The following is an 18,656-nucleotide window of genomic DNA, read 5'->3' as shown; positions in this document are numbered from 1 at the left end:
CGGATGCAAATAATATTGTTTTAAAAAGTACCTGTTTAAATGATTAAAGTTCTCGGTTCTCTGAAAAGAGATCTGATATCTTTGTTCTGGTTGTGTAGTTTAATTTATATCCACCAAAGATGGAAAAGAACTATAGATAAATCTACGGGATCAACAGTAGCAATGGTTTACATAATATCCTCAAACATTGCAAATGTTTTTCCAAAAAAGCCACTTTTCTGGCATTTTTCTAATCTGTTTTAAACTATAGTTGCAACACATTTAATAGTAAGACCAATTCTTATTGATGATCATTCACTACTTTTCACCCCTAGCCTGCATGCAATATGATCTGTGCAGCATTCGGAATTGGATTTATATTTGGCAATCATGTCACAGAATGCTTAGGTAATTACCATCTCCAATAAGAGCGTCGGACCATCCCTGTTGAAATTCAGTGGCATTACTATCAGGTTCTCCACAATCAAGATCCTAGGGGGTCATGACTGACCAGACATTTCATTGGATCAGCCAAAGAGATTTGTGGCTGTAAGATAGGTCAGAGATTGAAAACTCTGCAGCTAATGTATCTCCTAGCTTCCTCCAAAACCGTCCCATCATGTACAAGGCACAAATCTGTAGTGTGATGGAATATTTTCCACTGGTCTAGATGAATGCAGCTCCAAGAACATGAGATTCTGCTTGATCAGCACGCTTTTACTCCTGTGTCAAAAGTTTAATGCATCTGTGTACCATCTTTAAGATTAACCACATCAACTCACTGAGACTTATGGCAGCACCTCCCAAATTTGTGACCATCTATAAGAACAAGATGCCTGGGCTAATACAGCCACCTAAGTTCCCATGCTATATCTGAAATACATTCCTTTCTTGCCTTTGAGTTAAAGTTGTGGAACTCCCTACTTAATGGAATAAAAGTACAATCACTAAACAAAATGCAGCTCAGTAGTTAGTACTGCTGCCTAACAGCACCAAGGACCTGGTCTTCTAGTCTTGGGTGACCGTGTGGAGTTTGCACGTTCTCCCTGCGTCTGTGTGGGTTTCTTCCCACAGTCCAAGGATGTGCAGGTTAATTGGCCATGCTAAATTGCCCATAGTATTCAGGGATGTGTAGGTTAGGTGGATTAGCCGAATGCAGGGTTATAGGGATAGGGTGGGGGAAGTGATTTTGTGTGAGATGCTCTTCGGAGAGGGAGTGTGGACTTGTTGGGCCGATTGGCCTGTTTCCACATTGTAGGGATTCGATTCGAGTCTAAAGAAGACCACTGAGTACAAAAAGAAATGGTCAATAAATGCTGGTCTTTCTAGTAGAACCCTCCCGTGAATGAATAAATGGAAAAAACTGAGAATGGGCGGGTGCTATGGATTGATTTAAGATGTGTGAGAACGTAAAATTTTGTTTTGGTGCTTGAAGAGCTGTAGAACTTGGTCAGGATGAGATGTCTGTCATGTGTGACTTTGTTCAGTTGAAGATGCGAACAGTAGAGTTCTTAATGATCGCAAGTTGGTAGAGATGGGATGCTGCATAGAATGATATAAGACAATGTAAGCCCGTGATTGGTAAAGGCGGGGATCATGTTTTAAGCAGTAGTTAGGTGTTGGAGATTTGCGGTGGTCTAAGAATGTTTTGTAATGTAACAGAATAACTTGGAGGAAGGAATCTTGCTGTAAACTCAATTATGGCTCTGGATATTTGGACTTAATCTGAGGTGTTGGCCAGGTTATGTCCTGGTTTTCAGGATAGAGATGTAGGTGGCAGCAGGAGTAAGATGGTTTTGCTTTTGTCAATGTCACTTCTAAGTGGATTTCATGCTTTCTTTTGAAAACACTTGCTCTCATGTATGCTTTTAGACAGAAAAGTAATGTAATATTTCCTTTCATTATGAAAGCTAGTTAATAAAGATAGAAGTCAAGCGCATCTATATGATAACAAAATCAATGAAATTGCTTTAGGTATGTGAAATAATGTGAAAGGATTTAAAAAGTGAGATGGTGTTGATATTTCTTTTCTGCATTTCAGGTTCGTTTGGTTATTGCAGAAAAGGGTCTAAAATGTGAAGAGTATGACGTTAACCTACCATTGAGTGAGCACAATGAACCTTGGTTTATGCGTTTGAACCCAGCAGGAGAGGTGCCTGTGTTAATTCATGGCGATAACATTATCTGTGAATCCACTCAGATCATTGACTACTTGGAGAACACCTTTGAAGGCGGTAACATCATGTTCCAGTGAAGCACTATATTTCTGTTATAATATAACAATATTACATATCATATAATGAAATCTGTAGCAAAACACTATTATATTTCTAAATGTCTGTGTTTCAGTGTAGATGTCATTTTTAAAGCATGATATGAATAAAAGGCTAGATTTGGTGAATTCATATAGCCCAAGTACCTACCCCTCCACTCTTAGCTGATTTCTTTTTCCCCTTCTCTGGTTTTCTCTTCTAACTTGTCAATGTGGTTTGCCTTGAGGGCTCCTACAGTGAGTCTTGACAGGTTGTTTAATTACGGAGACATCAGGATCAAGACATATCTAATGTCTGCCTGAGCTTTGCACATGCAGGTAATGAACTTGACTTTGGTGTGAACTGGATAATAGAATTGTGCAACCTTAGCCTCACTCTCAGTTTGACCTATCTGAGTGGCAAGACTAGTCTAGATGGCTGGAATTGGTTCTAGATACAGTGGGTGACCAGGATAAAGTGAAGTAGAAAGTAGGAAGCAAGAGGCCAGTTAGCATAATATTTGTCATAAGGAAGGTGCTAAAATCAATTAATAAGGAGGTTAAAGCAGGAGACTTACAAAAATGAGGTGTGATCAGGTAGAGACAACATGGGTTTGTGAAAAGGTATTCCTGTTCCCTATTTGAAATCATTTTATTTGAAAAAGATATAGAATTGCCTTGGAAGCAGTTCAGAGAAGGTTCATTTGCAGGATGAAGAATTTTTGGAATCATAGAATCCAACCATATAGAAGAGGCACCTTTGGCCCATCTGCCTTGATTTTAAAATAACATCTATTCTAATGCTACACGTCTTACTTTCCAGCATTTGGCCCATAGCCTTGAATATTATGACATTTCAAATGTTCATCCAAGTATGTTGTAAGATTTTCTACGTCAAGTGCATTCCAGATTCCCACCACCCTCTGGGTGAAGAAAGGTTTCCTCAAAACCTCTCAAAAACCTTTTATAAGCCTTTCTCCTTAAAATTATGCCTCCTTGTTATTGACCCTTCAACTAAGGGGATCAGTTGTTTTCTATCAACCCTGTCCATGCCCCTCCAATTTTGCATACCTTCATCAGGTACCCCTTAGCTTTCTCTGTCCTAAAGAAAATAAACCAAGCTTATCCAGCCTATCTTCATTGCAAAACAATTCCATCCCAGGCAACATCCTGGTGAAGATCCTCTGCACTGCCTCCAATGCAATCACATCCTTCCTATAGTACCATGATTGGAACTGCACATAGTACTTCAGCTGTGGTGTAACCAAAATCCTGAACAGCTCCAACATAACCTCCCTGCTCTTATCATCAATGGCACAACTTATAAAGGCAAGTGTCTCGCATGTTGTCTTAACTACCCTATTAACCAGTCCTGCCACCTTCAGGGATCTGTGGACAAGTACCCCAAGCTGCTTCTGTTTCTTTTGAGCTTCCTCGTGTCCTGCCATTCATTGAGTACTCCTTTGACTTGTTACTTCTTCCAAAGTGCTTCACCTCATAATAATTAGGGTTAAATTCCATCTTCCACTGATCTGCTCATCTAACCAACCTGTCCATATCCTTTTATAACCTAAGACCTTCTTCCTCACGATTAACGACCTGGCCAATCTTAGTGTCAACTGCAAACTTACTACCTATCATCTACATTTTCTCCCACAAACAATAAGAGACCTAACACAGATCCCTGTGGGATGCCATTGGGCACTGGTCTCTCACATAATCTGTCTTCTTTCACCACTGTCTTCTATCACTAAGTCAATTTTGAATCCAACTTGCAAGTTACCCTGGATCCCATGAGTTTTTAACCTTCTTTCAGCCTCCCGATTGGATCTTGTCAAAGGCGTTGCTGAAATCCAAATAAACTACATCAACTGCCATACCCTCATCTACACACCTGGTCACCACTTTGAAAAATTCAATCAAATCTGTTAGGCTTGATCTCCCTCTGACAAAGTCATGCTGATTATGTGAAGATTAATTCTCTCCTTCAGTAGTTTCCCTACCACTGACATGAAACCTCACTTGTCTATAATTCCTTTGTTTATCCCTTATACCCTTCTCGAAAAGTGAAACTACATTAGTTGTCCTGCACACACATCCTGTCTCGTGCTTTCTACAGTGCTCCAGCAAAGCTCAGCATAAGCTGGACGAACAGCCCCTTATTTTCCGCTTAGGGACCCTGCAGCTTTCTGGATTCAATATCGATTTCAATAACTTTTAGGGCTTGAACTGTTCTACGTCCCGGCCCCGGCCCCGGCCCCACCCCCACACACCAGGCCTTGTGCTCACATTGTCTACTATTACACACAACCCGTTGTTAGCCACTAACAGTCCCCATTAACAGCTATTTACTCTCCCAGCCAGATCGTTATCCACTCCTTCGGCTGTCCAGCTGTTCTTCTGTCTGGGCTCTATCCCCACCTATCATCTTCTCCTTACTCCCTCTCCCACCCTATCTTCTGCATAAAAATGACATTTTCCTGGTTACCATCAGTTCTGAGAAAGGGTCACTGGATCTGAAATGTTAACTCTGATTTCTCTTCACAGATGCTGCCAGACCTGCTGAGCTTTTGCAGCAATTTCTGTTTTTGTTTCGATTTTACAGCATCCACGCTTTTTTATTTTTTAGTTATCCTCCAGTCCTCTGGTGCCTATGAACAGAGAGGAATTAATTTGGATCAGAGCCCCTGTAATTTCCTCTCATCTCTCACAGCAGCCAGGACTGAACTCCGCTGGACGTGGGGGATTTTTCCACTTTAACCCTCAGCAAAACCTCCAATACCTCCTCTCTATGTCAAACTGCACAAGAATCTCTCAGCCCCTTTTCCTGAATTCTGTACCTACATTCTCCTCCTCCTCTAAAGTTGAAGACAGAAGTGAAGTACTAGTTTAACACTGTACCGATGTCCTTCAGCTCCCTGCACAGATTGCCTCCTTGGTCACTAATGGTCCCTAATCTTTCCCTGTTGATATACTTATAGAAAATTTTGGGATTCTCCCTAATCTTACCCTCTTATGTTTTCTCATGCTCTCCCTTTGCCCTCCTAATTGTTTTTGTAAGTGCCCCCCTGCACTTCCTGTACTCCACCTGGAGCTCCATTGATTTGCTCCCTTCGTTTCTGTCAACTTTTCTTTTTCTTCTTGTCTTGTCCTGTCTGTTCCCAGAATTCTCTGGGATTATTGCTCCTATGTTTCACCCTCCAGGAAACATGTTGGGTCTGTACTCTTGCCAATTCCTTTTTGAACACCCTCGACTGTTCTGTGGATTTACCCAGAGGAAGCTGTTCTTGGTCTACTTTAGACGGATCCTGCCTGATTTTAATAAAATCTACCTTCCCACAATCCAAATACGTTTTTATTTTTTGCTGACCATCTTTTTTTCCTTATCCATAACAAACTTTTAAACTGTAGGGTGTTGTGATTGTTATTACTAAAATGCTGTCCCACTGACACCTTAAACACCTGCTGGCTTTGTTCTCCAGCACTGGAGAAGGTCCCTGGTTGGACCTTCTACGTGTAGAAATGAAAAGCTCTCCTGAATATATTTCAAGAGGTCTGCCTCCTCGAAGTCCTTTAAACCATAACTATCCCAATTATTGTTGGGAAAGTTGAAATTTATTATTGTTTTACACACCTCAGTAAACTGTCTACAAAAATGTTCCTCTATTGACTGTTAACTATTTGGGGGTTGAGAATACGTACCCACCAGGACGATTCTCTCTTTTTTTAAAATTCCTAACTCTACCCCCAAAAAAGCTGCATTTGAAGACCCTTACAAGATATCGTTCCTCCTTACGATCGTTAGTGTGGAATTCTCCCTCAATGTAGTGGAAACTGGATCCTTAAATTAATTGAGACCGAGTTAGATTTTTGATTAAACAATGGAGTATGGGTTATGGGTGTAGGCAGGAAAGTGGAGCTAAGACCACAGCTACTTCAGACATTATCTTATTACATTGTCAAACAGGCTGGAAGGGCCTAATAACCTACTCCTTCTGCCATGTTCTATGCATCCAAAAGTTCACAGCTCTGGTAGAGGGCTTTCCCATCTGAACTGCATGAAATTACGGTGATTGTGGCAACCTGCCTTAATCCTTGTGCAGGACTGATTAGCGCAATAGTTTGTGATTGATTCAAGCACTTAATAACTTCACCAGCAGAGGTGTTTTTGGAAAATAAATCTAGCTGGTAAAAGCAGGCACAAATTGCAGAACCTATTTTGTGTAAATAGGTGAGAATCTGGAATGTAAATGTTGTTGAGCTGTATGTGGATGGCTTGTCTTATGGAAGCTTTATAGAATCGGCAAACAGTTGATTCAAATACAGAGTACAGCGCCCCCTGCTGTAATAATGTGAATGTTTAATTTTATCCTTAATGGCTTTCCTGAATTAAATTGATAAGTGCTGAATTTAAGTTTTGTGGAATGTGTGCATTCCTGTTAACACAACAATAAATATTAAACAAATGAAGAATCAGCAAATTCTAAATTGCATCTTTTATCAGATGTAATTTCAATCCCAAAACTAAAAATATTGGTTTCAGAATGAAATGATCAATTGCATTACTGTTGTAGAAGATGTTATGAACATGTGGGAGATATTTTGAGACCTGTGAAACAGTATAATGTATTTTGCATAATTGCAGAAAACAGGGACCGAACCAAATAAAACATTTTTTGGTTTCTTATCCTTTGTATGTACAAAAATAATTCTGCCTAAGAGTGGAAAATTTTCCCCATTTTCATATTGAGTTGAGCATTTATAAATCATTGATTTCTTGAGCAAATTTATACATTTGTCTTTTTCTTTACAGTTATTCATTTATTACATCAAATCATACTGATATTTCTTTTATTCATTTATCTCTTTAGTATGTGAATATTGAGGCCATAAATGTAATGCACCTACTGTCAACTTAGTCAGAATGGGCTAGGAATAGATTTAGAACTTTGAGATCCTAATCAATCAAGATAATGCACTGTCATATACTGCGTGCATTTAAACACTAAGTTCTGCACTATAATACACATGGTTTTTAACCATCAAATTGTCAAGAAAATTTACCTAATCACTTTTAAACAGGAAGTTGTTATATCCATGCGAAGTGTAGAATTTGAGTTATATTTTTAACATAAATTGCAGTTGCCTCAATTGGACAGTTTAGCATAGCCGTTAGCATCATTGAGAGTGGTCATCTGTGCTGCTGTGGGGAAAAAAAACTTGTAGAATTTTATGTATTTTGTTTCATGTTTGACAAAATTTATTTTCCCCATTTTCATATTAAGTTGAGCATTTACAAATCATTGATTTCTTGAGTTTATACATTTGTCTTTTTCTTTACAGTTATTCATTTGTTGCATCAAATCATACTGATTTTGAACTAATATACAATATGTAGACCTAGCAGACTCCACAGCTGGAATGTTTCGGTTTCTGAGGTAACACGTTCTGCGATACATTTGTAGCGTTCTGTTTCAATGTCCAACAAATTACTTATGGAAATTAGAATATGCTTGGTATAGAATGCAGTCCTCAGGCATTTTTAAAATAAATCTAGAATTAAAATCAGACTGAGATATTGCCATATTCAAAATAAATGGCTTAGTGCCTCTTAAGTAGTAACAAGGGAACTTCATGCTGGTTTATTTATTATTAGCATAGTGTGTGAACAATTTTGGTACTGGAATTTAGAAAATACAAAGGTTTATTCTTGTACCACTGTATTTTGATGTATAAAATCTTACCTATATTTTCTTTGGAAGTGAAGTGCCAATTTAAAACAAAATAAATTGCACATAAAGCAATCAGTTTACTTTTCTGAGCAGCTTGACGGCTTTTGATAAAAATGCCCTTTATGTATTTTACTTCTAGAAAACATCCCCAAATTGATGCCAGAAGAAGGAAGTCTGTATTATCCACGAGTACAGCATTATCGAGAGCTGCTAGACTCCCTCCCAATAGATGCCTATACCCATGGTTGTATCCTTCACCCAGAGTTAACTTTGGACTCCATGATTCCTGCATATGCGACCACAAGAATTCGCAGTAAGTAAAATTATCAAACAGAGTTATGTTAGTTGAAATTTGTTTCTTCATATTGTGATCTCAGTTGACTGAAAATTCAGCCAACTTTACAATTTGAAATTTCTGTAATTATATTTTCTGGAACTCCCATTTTGCTGTTGTTTATTCTGTTGTGGGGTCACTTGGGCAAATGGCTGGTTTATGATGTCGAGTGATGCCAACAGCATGGGCTCAATTGCTGAGGTTACCGTGAAGGACTCCCCTTAACCTCTCCCCTCAACTGAGGTGTGGTGGCCCTCCAGTTAATTTATCACCAGTCATCTTTCTTTAATGAAAGAGTAGCCCTATAGTCCTCAGGCTATGGTGACTTCTACTTTTTTTTGCGCTGTGTCTTTAAAGCCCAAACAAGCTAAGTAAAGTTAGTATGCTGGTAAACACCTCACCTTTTTCTGCAGACATCAAAGAGACCTATTTTGAAGATTACAATAAGTGATACAGTATACTAACATTGCAGAAGCAGTGATTTAGGATTGTTGCAAATTCAAAATATGTGGCTTAATTTAGTGATACTCACATTTACATACCATATAAAAATGAGCTGTGTTAGAAGTAGAATTACTTCATACTGCAAAGCAGTGTGATAACTATTTAATATAGGTACAAAAGCACATTATCCCAGGGTACTTACTGTTTTTGGTACATATTGAAAAAATATGTATTTCGTCAAAGTTTTTTTGTCTTGAACACATGAAGACAATTTGCAAAAAACAAAATGTAAAGGGGAGATAACATTCTGTATTTTATGAGAAGATGATGTTGATTGGTAGAAGTATCGCCATGGAAAATGTACCAGTTTGTTGTTGTTGGATAGTTAACTACAAAGCTTTGATAAAATGTCCTTTTAGAGTATAGTTAAAATATGAAGTACATCAGTAATATAGCTCTGAGTATATCAATTTCTTTCTAAATGTTTAGTTCTTCAGATATTTCGCAGTTTGAAACAATTGGAATGTTGCCCATTGTAGATGCTGATAAAAGACAGACCATTCAGCCCAAATTGACCAATCCATTCTGTAATAATCTATTGTCACAAACTTGTACAACATCCAACTGTTTGTGTTTTCTCTTTGGTAACTACAATTTAATGCATATTCTTATTTGCCTTCACTCTGAATGGCATAGCTTTAGAATCTGAAACAGCACAGAGAATGGCCACTTGACCACACAGCTTCATTTTGGGTCCCTTATTGTTTGTGGTATGTATTAATGATTTTAAATTTAAATGTGGGAGGCCTGATTAGAAAATTTGCAGATGACTCCAAAATTGGCTGGGTAGTTGATAATCAATAGGATGGCTGGGATGATATCAGTAGTTTGAATAGTAGAAAAATGGCAAATGGAATTCATTCTTGAAGTGCAAGGTTATGCATTTGAAGAGTTCAACAAAGTAAGTTATAGACGATAAATGTAAGTACATTGAGCAGGGTAAAGGAAGTGACTGATCTTGGCGTGCATGTCCACAGGTCCTTTTAAGGTGGTAGGGCAGGTAGATAAAATGGTAAAGACAGCATATTGAATACTTGCCTTCATTGGGCGATGTATCAAAAAGAAGATCAGGGATGTAATGCTGGAAGCGAATAACAAGATACTTGAATCATACCTGGAGCTTTGTATAGAGTTCTGGTCATCACATTACAGGAAAGCCTAGTTACTGTAATGGGAATACAAAGTTTATAAGATTGCAATTTTCAAGCTGAGAAACAGATATAAGGAAAGATTCGATAGACTAGGATTGGTTTCCTTAGAACAGGATAAAGGCAGATGACTTATTTGAGGTGTACAGCATAATGGGGGCTTGGATAAAGTGGACAGGAAAGACTTGTTTCTGCTGGAGGAGAGGTCAGTTACTAGGGATTTCAGACTTAAGATGATTGATAGATGGAATAAAGGGGACATGAGGAAAATTTTTTTTGGAGGGTCGTGGGTTTCTGGAATTCACTGCCCAGTTTGGCAGTTGAGGTGAACAACCTCAAATCATTTAAAAGGAACCTGGATTTGCACACTAAGTGATCGAATCTGCAAGGCTTTGGATGAGGGGCTAGTACTTGGGTGGCCACTATAGATATGATAGGCTGAATGGTCTCTTTCTGTGTTGTGACTTTTCTATGATTCTGTGGGTGTTGAGAGTCTATCAGCACCAGATAGACTGCGACAGTTCAAGAAGACAGCTTGACAGCTTGCCAACTTTCTTGAGGGAAATTTGAGATGAGCAGCAGTATTTGATGTTGCCAGTGATGTTGTATCTCATACTAAGACAGAGCTGTATTCTGTTTTTCTTGATTTGGTGTGCAGCAACGTAAACAATTAGTTGGACAATTGTGCTGTGTCTTAAAGCCCAAACAAACTAAGTAAAGTTAGTATGCTGGTAAACACCTCACTCTTTCTGCAGACATCAAAGAGACACATTTTGCAGGTTACAATAAGTGATACAGTATCACTGGACAATTAGTTGTTACGACTTCGAAACTCCGAATCTCAAGTATTGAACTTGAATCCCCGTCCCTTCTGAATTCCAACCCGTTTGCCACTTTAAATCTAACGTGCGCTTTCGTTTACACTCAGGCCAAATTGGAAACACTGAGTCTGAATTAAAAAAACTTGCTGAAGAGCACCCAGACCTACGTGAAGCATATTTAGCAAAGCAGAAGCAAATTAAGGTAAGACTAAAACTTTATTAAGTTTATTTTACTTCATTAAAATGTATTTCTAAATTGTGAAATTATGTGCAAAAAACAGTGACATGACATGAAATCAAATCGATTTCTACTTCAGAAAATACAAGGCAGCAAATGTGCCATGGAGAACTTTTTCGAAATTATGAATTTAAAATAACTTGCCTTGAGTATAATCATAGATTACATGCCCAATATAAAACAAAACGTAGGATCTAGTCAACGTGTCTGGCAGCATTTGTGAACAGAGAAACAGTGTTAAATGTTACATATCATTGGCGTAGCACATCGGGAATAATGGGGCTTGATTTCCAGAACCATAACAAAGGTTAAAAGATTTTAAGAACTACACAGTCATTCATCAATATTTCATGGCTTTTAAAAAAGCTGTCTTCTAATTTCAATCCGTCATCAAAAATACAAGAAAATCCTTGACGTAATAATCTTTTGAGTCCATTATGACTCTTCCTTCAAGTTTGGCTACTTTGCCTTATGACTTGCCAAGTTAGACCACAAAAATCCTTATTCTTTTATAGCCTGTTACTACTTTAATTTTTGTCAATACAGTCTAACTTGTAACATTTTTGGTAATGATTTAATGTGAATAGTGATGAAGTTTTATTCTCATAACTGCATTCAGAATATGGACCCCATCCCTAATGCACCAGAAAATCTTTTGAAATTTAAGATTTTACTTGTGCATTTATTGTATGTCGTTGGACTGACCTGTGTCTGCAGGGTTTGGGTCAAATCCAGAATGCAGGAACTTTGCAGATGTAGTATTTTCCGCAAATGTGATATTTGTTCCACATTATTTCCTGAGATTTACCATAGGGTTTCCACTGATCTCTTGCATATATTAAGAAGCAAAACATTATTCACCCTTTAACTTCTCTGGTATATAAATCACATTCCCAATTTTTAATGGATTATTTTATCTTTAGTCGAAGATACGGGACCATGATAATGTAACCTACTTGAAAAAAATATTCCGTGAGTTGGAAAATGTACTTGATCAAGTGGAGACTGAGCTACAGCGAAGGATTGAGGAAACACCAGGTTTGCATTTGAGCATTTCTTTTCCATAAGACTATGATAAAGGAGCAAAAGTAGACCACTTGGCCATTGAGTCTGCTAAGCCAGTCAGTAAGAACATGTTGTGGTTGGTTGGCTCGCCGAGCTGGTTCGTTGGTGTCCCGCAGACTCTTTGTTATCCTACTGGGTAACATCATCAGTGCAGCCTCCGATGAAGCGCTGTTGTGTCGGAGTGTCGGATTGTCGGAGGCTACGCTGATGATGTTACCCAGCAGGGTAACGAAATGTCTGTGGAACAACAATGAACCAGTTCGGTGAGCCAACCAGCCACAACGTCCAAAATCTGAGCTACAAATCTATTCCAAAACCTTAGTAAGAGCATGGCTGATTTGATAATCCTGAACTCCTTTTCTGCCTTTTCCCCGTAATTGTTTGATTCCCTTACTGAATAAAAATCTTTCGGTTTTGTAAATACTTTGACCTAGCCTCAACAGCCAACTGTGCTAGGGAATTCCACAGATTCACTACTCGAGAGGAAGAAGTTCCTTTTCATCTTTGTGTTACATGTATGACCTATTATTCTGAGATTGTCATTTGATCCTGGACTCTCCCATAAGCGGAAACTACCTTTCTGCATCTAACCTGTCAAATCTCCTAAGGATCTTGAATATTGCAGTAAGGTCACCTTTCGCTCTTCGAAACTCCATTGAGTACTGCCCAACCAATGCGACCTTTCCTGAAAACAGTCTCTCCATTCCTAGGGTCAACCTAGTGAACCTTGACTACCTCCATTACCAAAATATCAGTCATTGGATAAGTGGCCTAAAACTGTTCACAGCATTTCTAGCTGTGGTGTAATAGGTGCCTTGTAAAGTTTTAGCAAGGCTTGCCCATTTTTATATTCCATTCCTTTTGCAATTAAAACCAATATTCTGTTTACCTTCCCTATTACTTGTTGAACTTGGATGATAACTTTTTGTGATATGCACAAGGATTCCCAAATCCTGCTGTGCTGTAGCTTTTTGTTGTCTTTCTCTATTTAAATAGCATTAATTTGCTTACTCTCTGTACATTTTGGTTAATATAATCTCCTCCAGACTCAACAATCATAGTGCAAATGTTTCAGACTGTTCAGCATTTTTCAAGATGTTTAGAAGTCGACGTGTGGCAGGCCATTGACTGTACTCTGACCTGACTTGAGGTGGCGGGCTGTCCAAACTCTGCTCTAGTGGCAGCCTTCCCAGGAATGATTTTGGGAGTTCAGGCCTAGTGTAGACCCATAGAGGTGTGTCGTAGGCCTGAGGGGAAAAGGACGGCTCTGAAGGTACCAGAGAGAGAGGGGGGTGTCGAGGCAGGGCAGGTGGCAAGTGGGGACCTTCAGAAGGCTATTCAGGAATAAAAGAATGCCACTCTACAGGTCTCATCGACCTCCTCCTTCAACTACCATAGAATAATCATAGAATCCCTACGGTGTGGAAACAGTCCCTTTGGCCCAACAAGTCCACATCGACCCTCTTGGCATCCCACCCAGATCCATCCCCCTATAACCCACCTAATCTACACATCCCTGAACACCACAGGCAATTTAACATGGCCAGTCCACCTAGCCTGCATATCTTTGGATTGTAGGAGGAAACCAGAGCACCCGGAGGAGACCCACGCAGATGTGAGAATGGGCAAACTCCACACAGACAGTCACCCGAGGGTGGAAGCGAACCTGGGTCCCTGATGTTGTGAGGCAGCAGTGCTAACCACTGAGCCGCTGTCCAGTCTTGTTAGCACCCCATTTCAAAAAGGGAGGTAGAGAGAAAACAAGGAATTACAGACTGGTGAGCTTAACATCGATAGTGAGGAAAATTCTCAAATCCATTGTCAAGGATTTTATAGCAGAGCATTTAGAAAGCAGTGGCAGGATCAGACGGAGTCAGCATGGACTTATGAAGGGGAAATCATGCTTGACAAATCTGTTGGAATTCTAATGACGATGTAACTAGTAGAGTTGACAAGGGGGAGCCAGTCGATGTAGTATATTTGGACTTTCAGAAAGCGTTTGACAAAGTCCCACACAAGAGATTACTATGCAAGATTAAAGTGCATGGGATGGGGGGGAAGTGTATTGAGATGGATAGGAAACTGGTTGGCAGAGAGGAAACAAAAAGTAGAAATTAATGAGTCCTTTTCAAATTGGCAGGCAGTAACAAGTGGGGTGCCACAGGGATCAGTGCTGGGACCCCAGCTATTCACAATATATATTAATGATTTGGATGAGAAAACAAAATGTAAAGTTTGCAGATGATACCAAATTGGGTGGGAGGGTGAACTGTGATGAAGATGCAGAGCTTCTTCAGCATGATCTGGACAGGTTGGGTGAGTGGGCAAATCAATGGCAGATGCAGTATAATTTGGATAAATGTGAGGCATATTGCTACCTGAATGGCTGTAAATTGGGAGAGGGGAGTGTGCAGCTGCCTGGGTGTCCTTGTGCACCAGTCACTGAAGGTAAGCATGCAGGTGCAGCAGGCGGTAAAGAAGGCAAATGGTATGTTGGCCTTCATTGCGAGAGGTTTTGAGTACAGGAGCAGGGATGTGTTGTTGCAGTTATACAGGGCCTTGGTGAGGCCACACCTGGAATATTGTTTGCAATTTTGGTCTCCTTTTCTGAGGAAGGATGCTCTTGCTCTTGAGGGAAAGCAGCAAAGGTTTACCAGGCTGATTCCAGAGATGCTGGGTTTGACATATGAGGAGAGATTGTCTAGGTTGGGATTGTTTTCGCTCGAGCTCGGACGAATGAGGAGTATCTCAAAGAGACTTATAAAATTCTAACAGGGCTGGACAGGGAAGATGCAGGGAGGATGTTTCCGATGGTGGGTGTTTACAGAACCCGAGGTCACACTCTGAGGATTCGGGATGATTTAGGACAGAGATGAGGAGACATTTCTTTGCCCAAAGAGTGGTGAGAACGTGGAATTCATTACCACAGGAAGTAGTTGATGCCAAAACATCGAATGTATTCAAGAGGCAACTAGATACAACACTTGGGGCAAATGGGATCAAAGGTTATGGGGAGAAAGCAGGATTAGGCTATTGAGTTGGATGATTAGCCATGATCATGAAGAATGGCACAGCAGGCTCAAAGGGCCGAATGACTGCCTCCTGCTCCTATCTTCTATGTTTCTATCTCCCTTTCTTTAAACGGTTTTCCCCTTGCTTCAAGACTTAGTAATTTCCAAAAGTAGTTTAACATCTCCTGCCTGGAGAATTTATATTAGTTCATACTCTCTAACTTTAGAATGCTCCATTTTGAAGGCATGGAAGAGAAAATACCGTTGGTACGTTTGTTCAACCATGTGTTGTCCTCTTAGTCAATATTACCATTACATAAACAGTGCTCATAATCTGTTCAAACTCAACATGGTGATCTGATCTTGGGAAGTAGCACATCTGACCAAAAGAGAGAAAATTATCAATTAGAGTCAGGGAGAATCATAGAGATATACAGCATGGAAACAGACCCTTCAGTCCAACTTGTCCATGCTGACCAAATATCCTAACTTAATCTGGTCCCATTTGGCCCATATCCCTCTAAACTGTTCCTATTCATATACCGATCCAGATGCTCTTCAAATGTTGTAATTATACTAGCCTCCTCCACTTCCTTTGGTAGCTTGTTCCATATATGCACCACCCTCTGTGTGAAAAAGTTGCCCCTTAGGTCCCTTTTAAATCTATCCCCTCTCACTTTAAACCTATGCCCTCTAGTTTTGGATTCCCCTATCCTGGGGAAAAGACCTTGTCTTTTTATCCTACCCATATCCCGTATGATTTTATAAACCTCTGAGGTCACCCCTCAGACTCGAACGCTCCAGGGAAAATTGTCCCAGTCTATTCAGCCTCTCCCTATAGCACAAACAGTCCAACTCTGGCGTCATCCTTGTAAATCTTTTCAAGTTTCGCAACATCCTTCCTATAGCAGGGAAACCAGAATTGAATGCAGTATTCCAAAAGTGGCCTAACCAGTGGCCTGAACACCCACGACATGACCCCTCAACTCTTATACTTAATGCACTGACCAATAAAGGCATACCAAACACCACCTTCACTATCCTATCTACCTGCGACTCCACTTTGCAGGAACTATGAACCTGCACTCCAAGATCTCTCTGTTCAGCAACACTCCCCAGGGCCTTACCATGAAGTGTATATATCCAGTCCTGATTTGATAGTTCCAAAATGCAGCATCTCACAATTATCTAAATTAAACTTCATCTGACACTCCTTAACCTGTTGGCCCATCTGATCAAGATCCTGTTGTATTCTGAGGTACCCTTCTTCGTTGTCTGCTACGCCTAAGAATTGTGTCTGGTTACTTAGTTTAAAGAACATTCAAGTCTAAATTTGGCAGAACTTTGCTTTATCGATGAGGATCTTTACCAAAGTGATGATTTGCTGTCTTTGGAGCAGCTTTTTTGGTCTTCTAATAATTGTTTTAAAAAAATAAAACTTGCATAATACAGTCTTTAATGGAAATACTGATTGCTTTGTATTTTTTTTAAGCAGATGAAGGACTTCAGCCATGGCTCTGTGGTGACTTCTTCAGTCTTGCAGATGTATCTCTCAGTGTGACGTTGCATCGACTGAAGTTTCTTGGACTTGCCAGAAAATATTGGGGAAATGGAAAACGGCCAAATTTAGATTCTTATTATGATCGTGTGTTACAACAGAGGACTTTTCGAAAGGTTTTGGGGAATGTGAACAACATTTTAGTGTCAGCAGTACTGCCTACTGCTTTTCGGGTTGCTAAGAAACGTGCTCCCTCTTTTTTGGGGGCTAGTTTTATTGTAAGTCTGCTGGGAGGAATAGGGTATTTAGCCTTCTTATTCCTTAAAAAGAGACTTTCATAGATTTTGTTGGTATGAACTTACTCAAACTCTTGGTAAACAAAATTGTAGAAGACCTGTGATATCTAGCACTTTGTTGCGGTTATCAAGTTAAAATAGAACGGAATAGAGACATTGCAGTAACTTGTTTTCTGTAGTAACAAAATTTACTGTCACTATTTTATTTTCAAACAGTAAGATTGTAATTTGTGGAAAGCTTAAATGAACATGTACACAACACAATTTATTTATTATAGAACTCCAAATAGGTTCACTTGTATATGTAGCCAATTTCAGGTAGTAAATTGTAAACTGGCAAAACTCCACTATTTATGGGTTACTGCACATTAACAATTCTACAATGCACTTAAAACACCTTGGAACTAAATGTGTGAGTTACTTGGATTCAAAAGTTAGTCAAAAATCTGTTCTCCAACCTGCATGTATCCAAATTCTATTCATGGCTTCTTTTCTGTCTAGCTTTTGATATTATGTCCTTGAATGTATTTTGTGGACATTAACCTTCTATAATCTTTTTCGAGGGTGTGTACACTGTATTGCTTTTACAGTTTCTTTGTTCTTGTTTGTTTGTTAGTTAATTTGAGAATACAGTTTCTATATCAAATAGTCATTGAATAAAGGTATAAAGCAAACAATTTACCTATTTCGTAATCTGGAGATCCTTGACTGACTTTAAAATGACTTACTAGAAGATGAGTTAGATATTGTGCCAGTCATGTCAGGAGAAAATTAAACAGAAACTAGGTGCAACTTCGAGCTGGATAACATTATCTGCATCACTATTTAGTAAGCTCCCTCTTGTGTTAGTTGGTCCTTAGAATTTGGGGATGGATTCTCTATATTATTGCCTGTTTGTCACTGGTATAACATCAGAGGTGGAAAAAAGGGTGTAATTGGCTCCTTAAGGGTCCCACTTCATTTAAGGCCAGGTGGGCTTTCTGCAACCAGCTTCAGGTAAAATATTAGCAGTGGTGAGAAGGTAACCCTTCTCCATTTGACCTGATGTCCTCAACTCACCACCCAGCACTCTCCTTGAGGTCTTGTATTTTCCCAGCCGGACACTCTCAGTTAAATTGGTGAGGTAAGCAAGTGATGTCCTTGGTGATGCATTTCATCAGTGTTTCTCTAAAATCTGTTATGCTAGTTGGAATCATGACTGACTCAACTGCCCCTTCAGATCTTATTGAAAAGTCATCACACAGAATGTCTTCTTAGTGAAACTTCCCATAGGGACACATGAGCAGAAGACGATCAGAGGCAATTCTTATCTCCTTGCCACTTCCCACTTCATTATAAGCATCAGCTCAAGACAATGCAGTGTTGAAAATGAGTTTGAGTTAGAAGCACCAAGTACACAAATGCTAATTGTATTAAGGGAACAGCTTGAAAGTTGCAACACATGCTCAAACCCAAGTTCAAAGACTGCGAAGGGAAAGTTGTTACAAAAACAGAAATTGCTGGAAAAGCTCAGCAGGTCTGGCAGCATCTGTGGAGAGTTAACATTTCAGGTCAAGTGATCCTTCCTCAGAACTAGGGAAGTTCCTCAATTCTGAGGAAGGGTCACTCAACTAGAAACAACTGATTTCTCTCCAGGTATTTCTGTTTTTCTTTCTGATTTACAGCATCTGCAGTTCTTTCCTTTTTTCAAATTTAGGAAAAGTTGTTTGCTGAGTGTTATCTAGTATTTATAGACATACTGCACAGTGTGTGGTGCTGTCTTGGTGCAAAGGTAGCATC

General features: G+C 39.5%; 1 protein-coding gene across 2 annotated transcripts; it reads left to right on the top strand.

The window, feature by feature from the left end:
* The first annotated feature begins 2,100 nt into the window (after window positions 1-2,100).
* gdap1 (ganglioside induced differentiation associated protein 1) lies at window positions 2,101-17,558 on the top strand. Of its 2 annotated transcripts, none has more exons than XM_048596400.1 (6): window positions 2,101-2,213; window positions 7,574-7,668; window positions 8,102-8,275; window positions 10,877-10,971; window positions 11,931-12,045; window positions 16,579-17,558. In XM_048596400.1, exons 3-6 carry the CDS (start codon window positions 8,119-8,121, stop codon window positions 16,920-16,922), a joined length of 711 nt encoding a protein of 236 aa, XP_048452357.1. In that variant the 5' UTR covers window positions 2,101-2,213; window positions 7,574-7,668; window positions 8,102-8,118; the 3' UTR covers window positions 16,923-17,558. The 2 variants fall into 2 exon arrangements, with proteins under 2 accessions (XP_048452357.1, XP_048452356.1); XM_048596399.1 differs by having other exon boundaries at window positions 16,576-17,558.
* The last annotated feature ends 1,098 nt before the right edge of the window (window positions 17,559-18,656 follow it).

This window comes from Rhincodon typus, chromosome 4 (assembly GCF_021869965.1).
Source record: "Rhincodon typus isolate 14 chromosome 4, sRhiTyp1.1, whole genome shotgun sequence".
Lineage (NCBI taxonomy): Eukaryota > Metazoa > Chordata > Chondrichthyes > Orectolobiformes > Rhincodontidae > Rhincodon > Rhincodon typus.
Note: the sequence above shows the minus strand (reverse complement) of the source record. Positions and strands in the feature narration are given on the sequence as shown.

Coding starts and splice junctions, on each gene's coding strand:
- gdap1 (XM_048596399.1), top strand. CDS start 8,119: ATGCCAGAAGAAGGAAGTCTGTATTATCCACGAGTACAGCATTATCGA. Junction 8,276..10,876: donor TGCGACCACAAGAATTCGCA/GTAAGTAAAATT, acceptor GTTTACACTCAG/GCCAAATTGGAAACACTGAG. Junction 10,972..11,930: donor CAAAGCAGAAGCAAATTAAG/GTAAGACTAAAA, acceptor TTTTATCTTTAG/TCGAAGATACGGGACCATGA.